Raw genomic sequence first — 18,150 nt, 5'->3', positions numbered from 1 at the left:
TGAGGTGGGGATGTTTCTGTATTTCCCCTCTTGGACAGCAGCAGGAGCTCTGCCCATGCAGGATGCTCGTGGTTATCTGTGCTCAGAGCTGCAGGAAGGGCTCTTCCTCCTCTGGGCAGTGGAAGATCTGATCCCCACCTGTGATGCCTTGTGGGGCTACCTGAAAACAGAGGCCAGACAGAATTAAGGCAATAAAAAGCAGTTTTATTTATGGGAGGGCCTTCAGGTACATTTAGGGCAGACAAAGCCCCCCAGGGGCTGCATCCAAAAATGGACCATGGGTTACAGGTTTGCACACTTTTATAAGTTTTGGTCTATTTGGGGGTCAATCTTCAATTCCAGCTGCAGGTAATGAAGCCATGTACCCCAAGTTTGCTGCCCCCAACTCACTTTTGTTTCCATCTCTCAGTGCCTGAGGCAGTGAGGTGTCCTTGATTGCCAGGCCTGGAGAGGAATTGTTGTGTCTGCCCAAAATGTGAAGGCAGCAGCTCACACTGTGTGTGGAGTTTGGAGTTTTACACTACAGAACTGCAGGATTGCAAATAGATGAAAAACACAAAAGCTAAAATCCTAGGGCATCATGTGGATACAAAGCACAGGTGCAAGGAGGGCCAGAGCCCAGGTGCTGCCTCTGGAACAACAGGAGACCCTTTCCCCCTTTGGGATACTGGGATTCCCTGGAGGATTTGCTCAAACAGGGGCTCTGCCTGTCCAGAGAGCTGCAGGGGAGAAAACCTCTGTGCTGGGTGTGCCACAGCATGATCTGTCCAACAGCACTCACCCACCTGATGAGCACACTGAGGATTTTTCTGGTTGAAAACAAGCCAGCTGTGATATTTTTTCCTCCTGTAGTGCCAATATTTTCCCTCAGGTGCTTCCAAACCTTTGAAGTGTCCGAGCATAGGCAGTGAGGGAGGCAGAGCCTGCAGGGACAGCAGGAGCAGCCCTGCCCTGCAGGCTGAGCTGAGCCCCTGCCCTGGCTCTCCCTGGTGCTCTGCTGTGTGTCCCAGCCTTCCAAAAGCAAGGAGATGCTCAGGGCAATCCACACTGTGAGGTGGAGTCAAAGGTAAAACAGCACAGGAAAAAGGCAGGGGGAAAGGAAATGTGTGACTAGAAAAATCAGTAATTTATGTGGGCTTGTCAAGCCAAGTGATACAAATGTCCTGAGGTGGCTGAAGATTCCTCTGCCTTTTCCACTCTGCCCTCAGAGGAGAGGGGGGCACCTCTCAGCTGTGCAGGTCACAGATGTAAGAGCTGAAATGAGGGATGTGGGACTCCAGGGGCTCTCCAAAATGCAGTTTATTGTATACAAAATGCAGTTCATTGTACACAAAATGCAGTTTGTTCCATCCAAGAGGTTCCAGCAGCCCAGGGCTGTGGGTGACAGAGCTGTGCCCACAGCTGTCAGCTCCAGCTGCAGGCAGGCCTGGAGACCCTTTGGGTTTGGTTACAATGCATTATAGACTTTTCTTTTGGTTACAATGTATTATAGACTTTTCTTTGCTGAGCATCTTAATACAGCAGAACCAATCTATACCTTTTAACTATTATCTATAGCCTATCATAACTACTGTAATTACCATATTCATGTTACTGTTCTCCAATCACTAACAGTCAGTACATTACAGTTTAAGCTAGAAGTTGTGATTCAGTTTTCTTGCAGTGGAAAATTCTGAGACTTTTTATCTACTTGCCACATCAGCAGGCTTGTTTGCCTGTGCTCTCTTTGTGCTTGGTAAAATCATCTCATTTGGGGTGGGTTTATCCTTTGCTCTAAGTCATAAAAACCCCTTCTAACTCACACACCCTTTGCCTCCTTGGTTATCCAGTGAGACTGGCTCAGCAATTCTTTTCTTCTATATCAAAACTTGCTTCCATCTCTATTCCTTCATCAGACTCCACATTTAAAAATCTTTCTGCTAAGCATCCATATCTGTGAGACTTTCTTGGCAAACTTTCATCCTTCCCAACACACAGACATCTGCTGCAATCTCTGCTTGGGCACAGGGCAGGGCAGCCCAGAAACCTCCAGCAGGGAGAGCAGAGCAAGAAGGGAAGGAGAGCAGAGGGAAAGGAGAGCAAGAGGGAAAGGAGAGCAGAAGGGAAGGAGAGCAGAAGGGAAGGAGAGCAAGAGGGAGAGCAGAAGGGAAAGGAGAGCAAGAGGGAAAGGAGAGCAAGAGGGAAAGGAGAGCAGAAGGGAAGGAGAGCAAGAGGGAAAGGAGAGCAAGAGGGAAAGGAGAGCAGAAGGGAGAGCAGAGCAAGAGGGAGAGCAGAAGGGAAAGGAGAGCAGAAGGGAGAGCAGAGCAAGAGGGAGAGCAGAGGGAAAGGAGAGCAGAAGGGAGAGCAGAGCAAGAGGCAGAGCAGGGCCCCTCCTGAGCACAGCCAAACTCCAGGCTCAGCTCCCCCAGCCCAACACCTCTTCTGCAAAAGAAGGATGGAATTCTGGTTGAAAATATTCAGCAGCTGGAGGCAAAAGGAATTTCTTACAGATGTTTTATTCCTTCCTGTGCATAAGGTGTTCCATTATCCATAAAAATACCTTTAGTGGCAGGTAAGGAGCCAAGAGTCAGGAATGCTGTGGTTGTGGTTGGAAGGAAGGCTCTGCACAGCCCACAGACAGCCTTGCTTCCCTCCTGAGCAAGGAGTCCCAGGCCTGACAGTAATTGTGGGGGTTGCCCTGACACCAGCACCCCCTGGTTGCAATCAGGTCCCATCTCCCTGTCCCTGCCAGCCCAGCTTTGCTGGGTGAGAGCTGGGGGCAGTTCCAGCCAGGGCAGGGCAGGGCAGGAGGCTCCTCTGCCCCTGCAGGAAAAGCTGCTGCATCTTCTGGGACTGTCAGAGGACTGAGAAACCCTTTCCATCCCACATCTTTCACCTCACATTCCCCCATTTCCCCCAAAGCATGCAGAAATATATATATAAATAAACCAGAAGGGCTTCTAATTGTGCTCTTTGATACAGGAAAGGCCTGGGCCCCAGCCAGGAGGGACAGGGCTTGGCTGTTGTTGCACAAAGGGCCCCACAAAAGGTTTGTCTTTCACTCAGACAAAGGAATGTGGGGTTTGCCATCAGCGATGAAGCCTGGCCTGATGATATTGCAGTTTACCAGACCCAGTGCAGTGATCAGCACTCTGGGGATCTGGGGCAGAAGCTCCCAGTGACAAACCAGCAGTGCAGCTGCTCTTTGCCTCGTGTCACTTGGGGTGCCAGCTCTGCTCTGCCCCAGCTGTGCTGTCCTGCAGGCTCAGGGCTGTTCCATCTCTGGTTTGGGGCAAAGCCCCAGGTCTGTCAGGAGCAGAGCTCCCCTCTCACACACAGCATTAAAACACACAGGGAGCAGAGCTGGCACTTGCTCTCCCCACTCTCATCCCCATGGCAAGGCACTGAGTGATGGGGCTGTGAGAAGGGCAGTGCTTCACTGTCAGTGCAGATAAGGAGTTCCTAGCTTTTATCACTGTTCTTAGAGGTTTTAATAGAATTCAAAGGTTTGAATGTTAGCAGAGAGAGAAAAAAACTTCCTTGAAAATAAAATCTAACTTGTTCTTGCAACAATTCTGCATGGGAGTGTCAGCCATTAATTTCTTCTCCAAGTAAAACGTCTTTTAATTAGTACTGGGACAGACCATGAAATATTGTTCAACCAGCACTGGATGGCTGCCCACTGCTTCAGAACTTCAAGGAAATTCTCAATAATCATTGAATGGGTTGTGTTGGGTTTGAAGGGACCTTAAAGATCCTCTAATCCCAGCCCCAAAGGGCTGAGGGCTTCCCCTAAAGCATCCAATTTTCCCCTAGAGCATCCAATTTAGCCAGCTGCATTTATCAATTATTAGAAGCAGGGCATGTGCTGATGGGCAGGGACTCCAGGAGCTCTCACATCCTCCTCAGAAGGAACCAGACTGTGCAGTTCAATGCCCAAGCTGTGCATGAATCCCCTCTCCACTGAGCTGGTTCCTCAGTCCATGCTCAAACAGCCCCAGCCATGAATTCTCCAGAGCTGGGGGTGTCTGGTTTCAGAGCCCTTGGGCTCCCTTTGAGCAGGCAGTGGTGCCTGAGGCTGCTCAGCTGCTGCCACAGCCCAGGGCTGCCTGTGCTGCCCCTTCTGTCTCTGCTTTGCCCACAGCTGGCACCTGGAGGAATGTGCCTCCTTTGAACAGAGTGGCAAAGTTATCCTTTGTCTCCTTACAAAGGAAAAAAGCCCAGAAGTTTCTCTCCTCAATTGGGTAAAAAAGCATCTCATAGGACCCTGGGGACTTCACCTCAAACTTAAGGATAGCCAATTGGACAGGAGCCAGAAAGTCCCCCCTGAGCAATTCACTAGAAAAAGAAGAGAACAAAAGGAAATAATCACCTTTGTGAGGTGTTTTACCAGGAGCAGGAGGACCTCTTGCACCTGGATTGGTTTTTCTCTGTAAAGAGTTTTGTTATTTTGCCTTTTATTAAAACTTTCATGTTTCCAACACTGCCACAGAAGCCACCCTGCTGATTTTAAGCCATCTGAGGTGGCTGAGCTACCTCAGGTGTGCTACAGATCTCCAAGGGCTTATGAGACCTGGCTTGAAGAGACCAAATATCAGGCACCTTTGGGCCAGCACATGCACACTTTGGTTGAGGTTTTTTTCCCCTTTATCTCCCTTATTCTGGCATTTCTCATCCTCTCAGTCCCATAAGTGTTGCTGTCAATTCTCCAAGCTCTAAAGAGTGTGGTGGTTTCACAGAAAGGCAGAGAGCACAGTCACATCCTCAGCTGAGGTTCTCACACAGCCCTGGGGATCCAGGAGTTCCTCACAGGGGGCATTTTATGGCTGAGCCCCCCAGGTGGCTCAGCTGTGCTCTCCAGGCCTGGGTGTGGCTGAGCAATTCCCATCCTCAGTGCTGAGAGCACGGATTTTGCTTTCCTGGTGAAGTGCTGCCTCTGTTCTCTGTGCACAGTCAGCAGCACCAGCCAGGATGTGCTGTGTCCACAGTGACCTCTGCTTAAACCTGTCCCCATTTCCCCATTGTTTGCTGCATCAGTCCCTCACCCACAGCCCCTGGCTGTGCCACCCCACACAAACACCCTGGGGAGCATTTCTGCTGTGTACAGTCCCAATTATGGTCAGTGGGATTTAAAAAAAAGGCAAATTAATCACTTCTGCAGGCTGAATCACCACCTTGAGGTGCTTCTCTGCAGGAGAAAAGACAAAGAAACTGAGCCAGTAAAAAATCAGCAGCCATGGGAAGCAAGAGGAAAAATCCATTGTTAGAGCAAGGTGGGGCCAGGGCTTGCAGCTCCCCAGTCCTGCTAAGTACAGGGTCCCTCAGTACACTGGGACACACATTCAACACTGAAGCTGTGATATAGAGGCAAAATGAATTTTAGGAAACTGAAAAGATCATTTTAGAAGGAACAGAGACTCAATTTCCAGTGAATAAAGTACAAGGGCCATAAAAGCACATTTTCCACGGCTGTTTTCTATACCAAATGCTGCAGAAACAGTGAGATTTTAAAAACAAATTTCTTGCACAGCAGATTGAAGTTGAGATTTTTGGCCAAGCCAGAAGCAGAGGAGAGTGCACAGCCAGGGTTCCCCTGTGCTGACCCTGAGCCAGGAGCAGCCTGGGCTGAATTCCCACCCTCCATGGGCCAGAACCAAGGGCAGGCACAGGCCAGACCTGTGCTCTTGGCTCCTGGGAGTTACTGACACTGTGGGAAATAGAAAGGCAGAAACTTCCACAGACACAGGAGGGTTTGGTCTGCAGCCTTGAGAGAAGGCTGGATTGATGTAAAAATACAATACACAGACATTTAGCTGAAAAATCATAAAGTTATGTTTCTATAGTTGTAAGTAAGAGTATGCCCTAAGTAAGTAAAAAATTGGATTGATAAAATGTGAAGGGTTTATAATGTAAGGGTGGGGTTGTATGGAATAAGCTGAGAGTTTGGAGGTTATGATAGAAGCATTTGTGTGCATGTGACCCCATGGGGTAAAAGTATCAACAGTGCAGTAGAAGTGCAGGTTAGAAAAGCAAAATAAACCCAGTGGCAACTGTCCATTGGATCAGAAGGTTCTATATTGCCTTGTAATGAAGAACTTGTGACTGCTTTGAGCTGTGGCTGACTGCTTGCTCCTCTAAAATCTCACAGCCTCTGAGACTGATGTTTATCTGAGCAATAAATCATAGCCCCAAAATAGTCCCACCCCTTTAATGAATGCAGTGATAATAATAAAAAAGACAAAATTAAACTAAAAGCCCACAGCTCCATTCAGCAGCATCACTTTTGCAGAGCTCTTTGCTTTGCCCACCTCCAGAGGGTGATCTGGTGCCAGGCACAGCCCACAGCTACAGGGGACAGCCAAGGCTCCATCAGCTGATGGGGTGCAGCAGCACTTCAAGGTTGAGGGGTTTGATTTAGTTTTGCAGAAGTTTTCTGCATGTGTGCCAAATATGAATATCTCAGGTTTCCTTGACTGACCAGGGGAGCCTTGTAGCCAAAAGCAAAAAATGCTTCAAGGAGAGTTACAGAAGTGGGAGGATATTCACAATTTCTTGTGCAACCCAGGGCAGCACAGGGAATATTCATTCCTGTGTCTGCTCTGGGCTGCCCTGACCCCCAGGGCAGCACTGACTCTGACCCTCATCCATGGAGAAAGTTTCCCAGACTTCAAGACAGACTGGAACCCACAAAAGTGTGCAATAGATTATAGAGAGCAGTGCAGGTGCATCACTGGGTGAGAAATTGAGGGTTTGGGGTTTTTAGTGTGCTGTGGATGGCAGCAAGATGGAGGCACAGGGAGTTGTCCTGGGTTTCTTCTTCATGCTGCTTCTTCCTTCTTCTCCATGGGTTTGGGTGGCATTTTGGAATTGGGCAGAAAAGTCTGCACTGGGGGCTCTGTGGGATCAGTTCTTGGGTTCAAAGGGAAAATAATCCAGGTTTCAGTTCTTAATTGGATGGTTTAGTCTTAGGAGACCTTGTACCAAGAGATTGTTGGCCATTTTGTGCCTTCTAATGAAAAGCTGCAGAACTCACAGCAGTGAGACTGTTTGACTGATAAGGAATAATAAACACCTGAGTCTGAACATGAAACTGCTGTCTGGAGTGCCTTCAGTGCAGAGCCAGAGGAACCCACAGCTGGGACCATCACAACTGGCACCCCCTCAATTTCTGACCTCATAGGATGAAAATAACAAAATCCTGCTGCTGGCAAGGAAATGGAAACCTTTCCTTGCTTACCCATGAAGCCATTCCCTGGTATCAGCAGTCTGAAACCTGCAAGCTTTTCTCTTTTCTTTAGGAAAGGATAAAACACTTCAAAAGCCAAGAGGGTGACAGCTGGTGAGTGAGCAGAGCAGGGAGCACTGGGCAGCAGCAGCAGCAGCAGCAGCAGCAGCAGAGGTCCCCCATGGGCTCTGAGCTGGAGCAGTGCCCCAAAGCAGCTGTTCCTCCCCTGCAGCAGGGTTTGCAGATGTGCAGAGCACTGCTCAGCCCCCTGGGACCCCAGCCCTGCTCAGGGTTATTAAAGGAATCATGAAGGAATTCCCTGCAGAGCCCTCCTGCCATGCCAGCTCGCAGCAGCCTGACTTCCAGCTGGAACACACCAGTGAAACATTGTCCTCTCTGGCCTTAGCTGAAGGGAGAGGTGGTTGGGTTTCCTTTTCTGGAATTGATGGAAATCAATAGAACCAAAGGGAATTTTGGTTTTCCTTGAGGTGCTCCAGAGGCAAGCCCTCACCCACCACTCCCCAGGAGCCCCCTGGCATGGGGGGACAGGAGAGCCTCAGGAAGGCACAGAGGAGCTGGGATTGGTGTGGGGATGCAGGGCTGGGATTGGTGTGGGGATGCAGAGCTGGGGTTGGTGTGGGGATGCAGGGCTGGGGTTGGTGTGGGGATGCAGGGCTGGGATTGGTGTGGGGATGCAGGGCTGGGGTTGGTGTGGGGATGCAAGGCTGGGATTGGTGTGGGGATGGAGAGCTGGGATTGGTGTGGGGATGCAGGGCTGGGGTTGGTGTGGGGATGCAGAGCTGGGATTGGTGTGGGGATGCAGGGCTGGGGTTGGTGTGGGGATGCAGAGCTGGGGTTTGTGTGGGGATGCAGGGCTGGGGTTGGTTTGGGGATGCAGAGCTGGGGTTTCTGTGGGAATGCAGGGCTGGGTTTGTGTGGGGATGCAGGGCTGGGATTGGTGTGGGGATGCAGGGCTGGGGTTTCTGTGGGGATGCAGGGCTGGGATTGGTGTGGGGATGCAGGGCTGGGGTTTGTGTGGGGATGCAGGGCTGGGATTGGTGTGGGGATGGAGAGCTGGGATTGGTGTGGGGATGCAGGGCTGGGGTTGGTGTGGGGATGCTGAGCCCTGGCAGCTGGTGCTGATGCCTTGCAGTGCCCCTCCTCAGGAGCCTCACAAACCAAATCAAGCACACATGATGCAAATTCAGCCCCTCTCTGGTCTCCAGCCTTGTTTCCACCCCAGTCCAGCTGTCTGGACTTCATCACACAGCCTGGGTGAAGTTTGATACTAAGGTCTGGCAGACTCTCCAGAAACCCACACCCAGGGAATGTGGAGTACAAAATTCTTATCAGCTCCATGAGATACAATGGAAGAAGATAAATGTGAGCTTTGTCTGAGATGGCTGTGAATAAATCTGAGCTACTGATGCCTGTGGGTGGCTCTGAGTGAAATATTCACTTCTTGCTAATGGAAATATTTTGATTAACAACTTTTTCTTTGCCTAGCAGCAAATGCCACTTTTTTTTCCTTTTAAATCACAGACAAGTGTCATAAAAGATTTCATTTGCACATTAACAAGATATTTATAAAGTACTTGATATTTGAGTTCCCTCAGCAGGCAATTACAGATATGTTCTATTTTTTGAACAGTTTTGGTTAGGTTTTTTAATTAGTCTCAAGGTGACTTCCAACACTCAAATACATCCTGAGGGATTCCCCATAAAACTGCTTGTAGTAATGAGTTCCTTGTGCTTACTGCAGCACTTCTGAGTGCAGGCATGACACAGCAGCCACTGAAAGGTCTGGTTTTCAATCCACACTGACAACAGCAAAGCAGATGAGGCCCAGCCCAGCAGTGGGATTTACTCTCAGCTGTGTGTGAGCCCCAGAGGAGGAGCCTGCTGTAAATGACTTGAATTCAAGTGCTGCCTTCGGCCATGGGGCCAGGGAAGGGAGCTCCCCCAGCCCTAGTGCTGTGGGTACAGGCACCTCCCAGCCTGCCTGGGGATCTCCTGCAGGACTGGGCAGAGGCTCTGGGAGCTGCTCACACCAGGGCTCATTCCCCTCCTTGCCTCCTGCCCAGGGCACTCCTGTTAAAAGCTGGGGTTGGCAGTGAGCTGGAGGAGGCTGTTGTAGGTGCTGAGCACTTTTGCTGGTCCTGCTGATGCCTTGGGCTTTCAGCTTGTGTATTTTTCATGTATTTGTAATCCTGCAGCTCTTTAGTGTATAACTCTTTATGCTCTTTCCAGGGAGGTGGCAGAATCACCATCTCTGGGTGTGTTTACAAAAAGGCTGGACATGGCACTGGGTGCTGCAGTCTGGGTGAGGTGTTAGGGCACAGGTTGGACTTGGTGATCTCAGAGTTCTCTTCCAACCTCATTATTCTGTGATTCTGTGATTCTAAACTCCACACACAGTGTGAGCTGCTGCTCTCCCATTTTGGGCAGACACAACAATTCCTCTCCAGGCCTGGCAATCAAGGACACCTCACTGCCTCAGGCCCCCAGAGATGGAAACAAAAGTGAGTTGGGGGCAGCAAACTTGGGGTACATGGCTTCATTACCTGGAGCTGTAATTGGAAGATGAACCCCCAATATGCAAATGGGCCAAACTTATAAAAGTGTAAAAACCTGTGACCCATGGTCCATTTTGGGTGTAGCCCTGGGGGGCTTCACCTGCCCTGAAGGCCCTTCAATAAATAGAACTGCTTTTATTCCCTTAATTCTGTCTGGCCTCTGTTTTCATGTAGCCCAAAAAGGCACCACTGCAGGAGCTGTCAGGGACACACTCAGCACTCACCACCCCAGCCCTGCCCTTAGTGCAGCCACCCCAGGAGCTCCCAGGTGTAGGAAATAGTAAAAGTAAGAAGATTATCAGAAAGCTGGGAAAGCAGACCTTGGAAAGAGAAAGAGCAGAGAAACTTAGAATCAGCTGCAAAGTCTGGAGGTAGAAAAAGTTACAATGGTACAGCAAGCAAGGAATGAAACAATAGATTGAGTCTTCAGCTATGCTAAGATGGACCTTAAGACTGCAGGAAAATGTGCTTAGCAAGATGGTAGAAGGTTTAAAGTTAATAATGTTGTATTGTATATTGTTAATAGAAAGCAGACAAGCAAACATTGTGTGAAGCAGGTATGTGGGTGCTTTTAGTAATGAGCTAGAACACTGTCTGTAAGCTTTGGCAATGTGCTATTGGCTAAAAAGCTTTTCAGCTGCTCTGTATCAAAGCCACCTTTGGCTGCTGCTGGCTGTACCTGAGCTTTGCCATCCTGCCACTGTCTCAGCCATGTCCCGAGGCTGATGCTGCAGTAAAGCTCGAGGAAGGTACCCCAGCAGTGCTGCCCTCTTTGTGGAGTAACCTGAACACAGCAGGGACCCTCCCTGTGCTCTGTCCCCAGGTGAGCAGCTCGCCCCGGGGGCCGGGCCGGGCCGGGAGCAGCGCCTCCTGCTCATGGTGATGGTGATGGTGCTGGTGCTGTGCTTCCTCCTCTGCTGGCTGCCCTATGCAGCTGGGGCACTGCTGGCCACCTTTGGGCAGCCTGGCCTCATCAGCCTTGCAGCCAGCATCATCCCAGCCATCCTTGCCAAGAGCAGCACTGTCTACAACCCCAGCATCTATGTGTTTCTGAACAAACAGGTCAGTGAAATCCTTCCTTCCTTCCTTCCTTCCTTCCTTCCTTCCTTCCTTCCTTCCTTCCTTCCTTCCTTCCTTCCTTCCTTCCTTCCTTCCTCTTATCCTTCTCCTTTTCTTTCTCTCTCTTGTTCTCTTTTCTTCCTTCCTTCCTCCCTCCCTCCCTCCCGATTCCATCTGTGCAAGGAGGGACAAAATAGCGAGGGGAGATTGGCACTGCCATATTTTCTCCAGAAAAATCCCTTCACCAGGATTTTTCTCCTGAGAAGCCTCAGAAAAGAAATGTAAACAATAATTATCTGATTGCTTGGGATGTGGCCTGGAGGTTGCTCACCAACAGGTGCATCTTTGATTGGTTCCATGTGAATTGTTTTTAATTTATGGCCAATCCCAGTCCAGCTGTGTCAGGACTCTGGTCAGTCAGGGGTTTTTATTATTCATTCTTGTCTGGCATTCTGATGTATCCTTTCTCTTTGTTTAGTATAGTTTTAGTATATCAATAATATAATATAATATAACATAATATATAACATAATATAATATAATGTATAGCATAACATAATATAATGTATAACATAACATAAAACATAACATCAGCCTTCTGAGAACTTGGAGTCAATTCTCATCTCTCTCACCTCGTCCTGGGACCCATAACACCACAACAATTAATAACCCCAGGAGATAAAGAGAGCATCAGTGACATCACCCAGACCCATGAGAGGGATGCTCTGAAAAAGGGCTCCAAGGAGCAAATTTATTCAACAAATCTGCATGTTTGGCAGTTGGACAAGCAGCTCCCCACATGTGCAAATAGCAAAGGATTTTTTGGTCCTTCCTTTCAATTGCCCAATTCAGCAAAAAGAGAAGAAATCCATGTTTTGGCAAGAGTGGAAGCACCAGAAATTGTCTGAGGTATCTCAGATACTGAAGTGTTGTGAGGATGTGAGCCCTTGCTGCCCCACACCCAGCCCAGCCCAGCACACTGCCCTCCACAGCAACTCCTCCTCCTCCTCCTCACAATAGCAGCTCTCTGATTTACTCCCTGATTTAATCTTTTAGCCCCCCTGAAATCCTTCAGCCACTCCTTGTCCTGCTGTCCCCTCTGAGGAGCTGGTGAGGATCCTGAAGGCAGAGCCAGAGGAGCTGCAGCAGGGCACAGCAGGCAGCAGCCCAGGGACTGACAATAAAAGTGAAGATGAGCAGAGATCTGCAGAGAAAACCAGAGAGCATCAGAGCTCCTCCAATCCCTCAGCCAGCTCCACCAGCCCATTGCACTGATCTTTGCATTGCTGGGATTACAGCAGGTGGAGCATTTGTTTCTCTGGGTCCAGCAAATTGTCCACTTGGAATGGTTTTTGGAAGCTGTTAGGAAGCACAGATAGTAAATTGCTCCCTCTCTCTTGGAAACAAATGATGATGGTAAAAGATTGATATAAGTCTGGCTTGAATTAGCTGTGGCTGTTTTTCCTGGGACATGAGAAATTGCCAGGGAGTGAAAGTTTCCATGACACCATCCATCATCTCCTCAGCATCCATCATCTCCTCAGCATCCACCAGCTCCACTCAGTGCCACAAACAAACAGCCCAGGGGGTGCAGCCCCTTCTTTCCCTTCTCCTCCCTGTTCAGCTTTTGAATAAACTCTCTGATGAAACCCCTGCAGTGCTGGGAGCTGTTGCCATCCCCTGCCAGGAAAGCCCAGCACACAAAGGGAAACTCTGCCTCACTGCAAACACACCCAGCCCTGTCACAGCCAGAGAGGCAGCTCAGGCTGATCTGAACCTGTGCATGGCTGCAAAGAGCCCTCCAAAACAACACAGACTGTGCTCAGGAGCTTTCTACAGACAATTCTAAATTAATCTTTGTACTAAATAGCTTGCTGACACAAAGATCAGCTAGACACAAATTAAACTGGGTTTGTCCATGTCAGACTCCTGAAGTTCACCATAAACTTTTACTCCAGGTGCTCCACACATGCTTCATTTTGTTTGTGGAGGGGGGTTTGTGGTGGATTTTTAAATTTTTTTTAAATTCCACTTGGTTTCCATTGCTCAGTTGGTATTTTAGCAGCAATCAGTGCTCAGGGTTCCACTCAGTGCAGAATGAGAAGTCAATAGTTTGGGTTTCCCTGCACTCAGGAGAGAACCTCAAGGCAGGAGATGCTGCAGCCACCCAGGAGTGCCAGGCATGGGAAAGCAGGAGGTGTTGGCCACCCAGAAAACCACATTCAATACCAACAGCATTCCTGAGGCTGTGGGAATCTGGAGGAGATGCCTTGAGAGCTCACACAGCTGACACTGCCCTCTAATTCTGGGCTATTCCTAAACCAATTCTGTGTCCAGGCTCCCCCCTGCTCTGGTCAGTGCCCAGAAATCTCTAAAGAGGCTGGATAAAATCTGAGAACAGGCCAGCTAAAATAACATCACACACAGGAAATGCATCCAGGACCAGGTGAAGCAGATTGAGGAGACTCTCCAGTGTAACAGGAATTCACTGGGGACTGAAAGGCTGCAGAAAGGTACCTGGGAATAGCCATGTGAGCTTGACCAGGAGGGGAAGGGGCAAAGAAAAAACTAGAAAATAGACAGCACTGCCCATGAGTTTTGAAGCTGCTTAATATTTCAATGCTGTGGTAAGAGGCTGATGAAAAAATTCTGATTATTACAAAGTAAGTTTTTAATCCTGAGAAAATGCAGTTTCTCATTGAAAAAAAAAGGAACCTCAGCTGATACAAAAATTGTGTAAAACTTTAAAAAAGCCACTTTCCCCAGCAAGCAAGGCTGCTGATGAAAAACCAGCATGATTTTTCTCTTGGCTGTTGATAACATGAGTTGTCAGAGCTCGTTGCTAGCAGCTGTGTTGTACAAAGAATTACCAGTGATGTTGTTTTGGACTCTGGAGTGTAGAGATCAGTTACCAGCCTTTGACCCTGCAGCATTAGGGAGGCCATGCACACAATCCACACCACCTGAAATTCCTATTTTTTCAGCTACAGGCAGTTTCCTTGTCCTCATTCTTTGCACATTCCCTCTGCTCTCAGATCCACAGAATGTTCTGCCGTGCAACTGAAAAAATCCCTCCAGTTATGGATATTGAACCAACCCCTCCTGAGAGCTTAAACACCTTTTCCCTGGTCAGCCCCAAATCAAAGCAGCCAGCATCAGTTCCATTGTAACTCAATTAATTCAATCCATTCCCCACTCTGAGCAAGGGGATGTATGCACACCCTGATGCAGGCAGCAGGAGCCACTCTCAGCTCCCCAAAATCCCTGTGCCACAGCAGGGTTTGCAGCAGGTGACAGATCCCACAGGCTGGGGAAGCTTCAGTCCCTTCTGTTCTCTGCATTGCCACCAAGTCAGTGATATCTGTGACCAATAAAACACAGGACACTGCTGGAGGCCTGGGACCTGTGCCAGAATTTTGTTCAAGGCTCTCTCCCCTCTGTGCTGCTCTGCTGAGCTCAAGGGCTCTTGGCACAAGGACATGTGTGGCATTCCCATTCTCTGGACAGAGAGACACACAATTCTCTCTCCCAGGATTTTTCTGGAGAAGCCCAGAGAGAAGAGAAAACAATTCCTATCTCTATTCTCTGCTCCTTTTGTTTTTGCACATGTGGAGTGTGTTGTGGAGATTGTTTACCTGAAGGGATTTGTCAATTGGATTCTGCTGAGGATTGTTTTGTTTCCTTGGCCAATTGGCTCAAAGTTGTGTCCTGGTGTCTCAGTCAGAGTTTTTTCTTTAGTCTCTTTTGTATAGTATAGCATCTCTTTAGTATAGTTACAACATAGCATTAATGTAATGTAGTATAGCTTAATAAAGCAATTGTTCAGCATTCTGAATCATGGAGTCAGATGCCAATCATTCCCTGCATCAGGGGCTCCCTGCATTCAGTAGATATGTTTAATTTAACAAAACATTTCAACCTCCAATACAAAATATTGTCACACCCATGCTGTTCCAGAGCTATCCCAGGAACTTTATTAATACCAAATCATGAGATAAAGCCTGGCTTATAAAACCTGAGCTGAATGAAACTCCTGCTGACTTTCTGTTCTCTTTGTGTGTCAGTTTTACAGGTGCTTTGTGGAGCTCCTGAGGTGCAACAAATCCCCCCAGAGTTCCTTGCCCAGGCTGAAAAAGCAGCAACAAACCCCAGGTTCTGAAGAGCTTCTGCCAAAGCCCAGCCAAGCCCAAAAGAGAGATCCAGAGCTGGGTGCTGTAGGGGGGCTCCAAGAAACAAGCTGCATGTGAGGAGAGGGGGCACAAGGCTCTCCAGGAGGGAATGGCCAGCCTGCAGATGGTCCCTCTCTCCCTGGCTTGGATTATCTCCTCCAAAAAGTCTCACATTGCTTTGCAGTACAAACAGAACAGATCACGATGAACGACGCAGTTACAGGGTAAAGCTCTACTAAAATTTAAAGTACATGTATTGGTTATGTTTCAAACTTTAGAAATTGCAGCTGAAGCTTAGGAAAATATGTATTTTAGGGACTTTTTAATTGTCAGCTTACAAAGTTAGTGCAGCAAAAGATAACTTGCCCCAGGACTCAGTGAAGGAGCAGCTCTGAATGCACAGCACCCAGCTGGGCAAAGCCCCTGTCTCTGGGAATCTCTGGAAATGCCTCTTGGTGAGCCTTAGGAGCAAAGCAGAGTGACCCCAGCCCTTTGGGCAGGGGGCTCTGGGGACACCTGTGGGGCCAAGGGCCAGGGCAGCCAGGGAGGCTGAGAGTGCAGGGCAGCAGTGGGAGCAGAGCTGGGAAACAATTCTGCTGAAACAATTCTGCTGAAACAATTCTGCTGAAACAATTCTGCTGAAACAATTCTGCTGAAACAATTCTGCTGAAACAATTCTCCTGAAACAATGTCAGGACCCAGGGCATCCCTCTGGCTGTCCTGAGCAGCCAAGACCCTGCCAGGGGTCTCAGAGACCCTGGCACAGAGCCCAAAATGCCCCTGTGGCTTTGATTATGACCCATAGAGCAAATTACCAGCCTTAGATGAAGATCTGCAAGCCATGACAAATTAAGTAGAATGATAGTGAATTTATCACAAGGTGGAAAAGTAGATTTTGGGGTTTTTAGAATGGGGGTTCAGGGGGCAAATGGAGGGATCTGGGCATGTCCAGCCTTTCTCCTTCTTCTTTTTCTTCTTGGCCTCCATCTTCTGCTGTGATGTTGGCACTTTGGGATTGGTTTAGAGTAGAAGCTCACTGTCTAACACAGGTGATAGGTATTGGGAAGTAATTGTAAACATTGTACACATTGTAGTTTGTAGTATAAAGACATAACCCCACCCCAGGGGCAGGCAGAGTGCCTGGAACTGTCCTGCTGGATGGACCTCGGCAGGGCAGGAGAAAGAATTTTATAGATAAGAAACAATAAACAACCTTGAGACAGAGAAATGAAGAGCCCTGACTCCTTCTTCAAGCACTGGGCTGGGAAAAGAGACTTTGGAACTCTTCTTGGGGTCACTCTGAGCAGCTAAAGATCCCGACAAAACAATTCTGCTGAAACAATTCTGCTTCCACCCAGAACTGTCCCTGTGACCCCCCAGAGGAGCTTCTGCAGGATCCTCCTGCTGGGCATCTCTGGGGAGGGAGGAACAGTGGTGCTCCCTACAAACAGAAAAGCATTGGGAAGCCCCAGAAGGGCAGCTGGAGGAAAAATTATAAACAAACAAAGGGGGAACAACCTTCTCCCTCATCAACTCTGAGCACAATCTCAATATTTTGACATATTTGAAAATATTTGACAATATTTTCATCCCAGATTGGAAGGAAAACATGAAATGGCACCATTCTGTGGAAAATTACTTTTCAAATCCCAAACTACATGGGAATGCCTTCTTTCAGAGGAGTTTCACACAGAAGCAAATCCACAGCCCTGCCAGCACAGCTGTCAAAAACTTGTACCACAGTGCTGTAATTACCATAATTAACCAGCACAGGGGTCTGGGGGAGTGAACACTGTGCATATCATTACCAGGGTACCTGTTCCAAAAGGATATTTTTGATTTTTCAGATGATCAAAGCTGTCCTTTTCTTCCAGGGATGTGGGTTTGTTTTTTTCTTTGCAATATTAACAAAAGCTTCCTTGTAGTCACAACATTATTTCACAACCTATTTCTTTTTTTATCCCTAAACCACAACTGTTCTAATAACCTAAATAACACCAAATGTTTTAAAATACAGAAGCAGAAGCCATGAATTGAGGTTTTTAGTGAGGTGATATTAGTGGATGAAATCTAAGCAATACATGCACTTACTGCTAAGCAATACTAATCAATTATTTATTCCCAAGCACATATTTTTAAAGAGTAGCTTGTTATTTTCAGATTAGAAAGCATGCCAGGAATTTTTCAGTTCATCTTTTCCCTTGATATTGTCTCTAGGTGGATTGTTAAATTCCAGTATGAATTTCTACATTAACAACAGTATTGCAGCTCTGTGACTGGTGGGTTTTGTACATGTAAGGATTTGTTCTTAGAGCATACAAATCTGGTGTTGGTAGGTGTTTTGGACACTTTAAATAATTCATGGTTTGTGATAAAAATGTGTGTTTTCCACACAAATGGTTGGTTTCTGTTCCATTCCCTGTAACCTGCTGCAAACCCCACCTGAGAGCAGGTGTAACTTGGAAACCTGCAGGATGTTGTAGCTGTAAATAAAAATATTCTCCTGTGGTAGCTCCCCAGCCTCCTGTCCTGATCAGCTCACCACCCCAGCCCTCACACCATTCCCACATTTGGCACCAGGCACAGCAGCTCCTCTGGCCAAATTGCTGGATAATACCCTCTAGGGGACACCAATTTTATGAAAAACACACAGAAAAGGCCATACACACACACCAGCACAAGCAGAACAACACCAAAATCCTCAGATTTCAATTTACACTTTTACTTGAGAAGGAGGTACAGCTCCCATTTTTTTCAATGAGTGTTCAGCTCTCTGATTTCTGAGGTTTATGAGCAGCCTGTAATTTCACTTCAGCAGACAGGTTTGCTGCCATTAAAAGAGATGATCATTTCATAAGCATTTATCTGGATTTTTTTCAAACAAAGCACTATGGTGTGTAACCAGCAGTATCACAGGGTGATCAGCAATCAGTCAAACCTTCCCTTACATGTTTTTCAGCACCTTCAATATATGAAAACTGAGCTAAATGACTGAAATTCACCCTTTGCACGACTTTGCATCCTTTTTTTTTTTTTTGTGATAAGGAAAAGCTATTTGGCTTTGCATGAATCATCTCACTGCACGCAGACCAAATCCCCAGAGGACACCCCAAGAGAGACATTGCTGAGTTTTCAGATACAA

General features: G+C 47.8%; 1 protein-coding gene across 1 annotated transcript in view; it reads left to right on the top strand.

Annotated features, from left to right (window-relative positions):
- Nucleotides 1-17,522, top strand: part of LOC139594718 (uncharacterized) — a 47,821-nt gene extending 30,299 nt beyond the window's left edge. Inside the window, exons 3-4 of the mRNA XM_071437073.1 lie at nt 10,604-10,842; nt 14,904-17,522. Coding sequence (XP_071293174.1) covers nt 10,604-10,842; nt 14,904-15,086 — 422 coding nt within the window. The 3' untranslated portion in view covers nt 15,087-17,522. The remainder of the gene's footprint in view (nt 1-10,603; nt 10,843-14,903) is intronic.
- Nucleotides 17,523-18,150: the final 628 nt, after the last annotated feature.

This window comes from Agelaius tricolor, unplaced genomic scaffold (assembly GCF_023055355.1).
Source record: "Agelaius tricolor isolate 1412-34295 unplaced genomic scaffold, bAgeTri1.0.p SCAF_12, whole genome shotgun sequence".
NCBI lineage: Eukaryota > Metazoa > Chordata > Aves > Passeriformes > Icteridae > Agelaius > Agelaius tricolor.
This window is presented reverse-complemented; position numbering and strand designations above follow the sequence as displayed.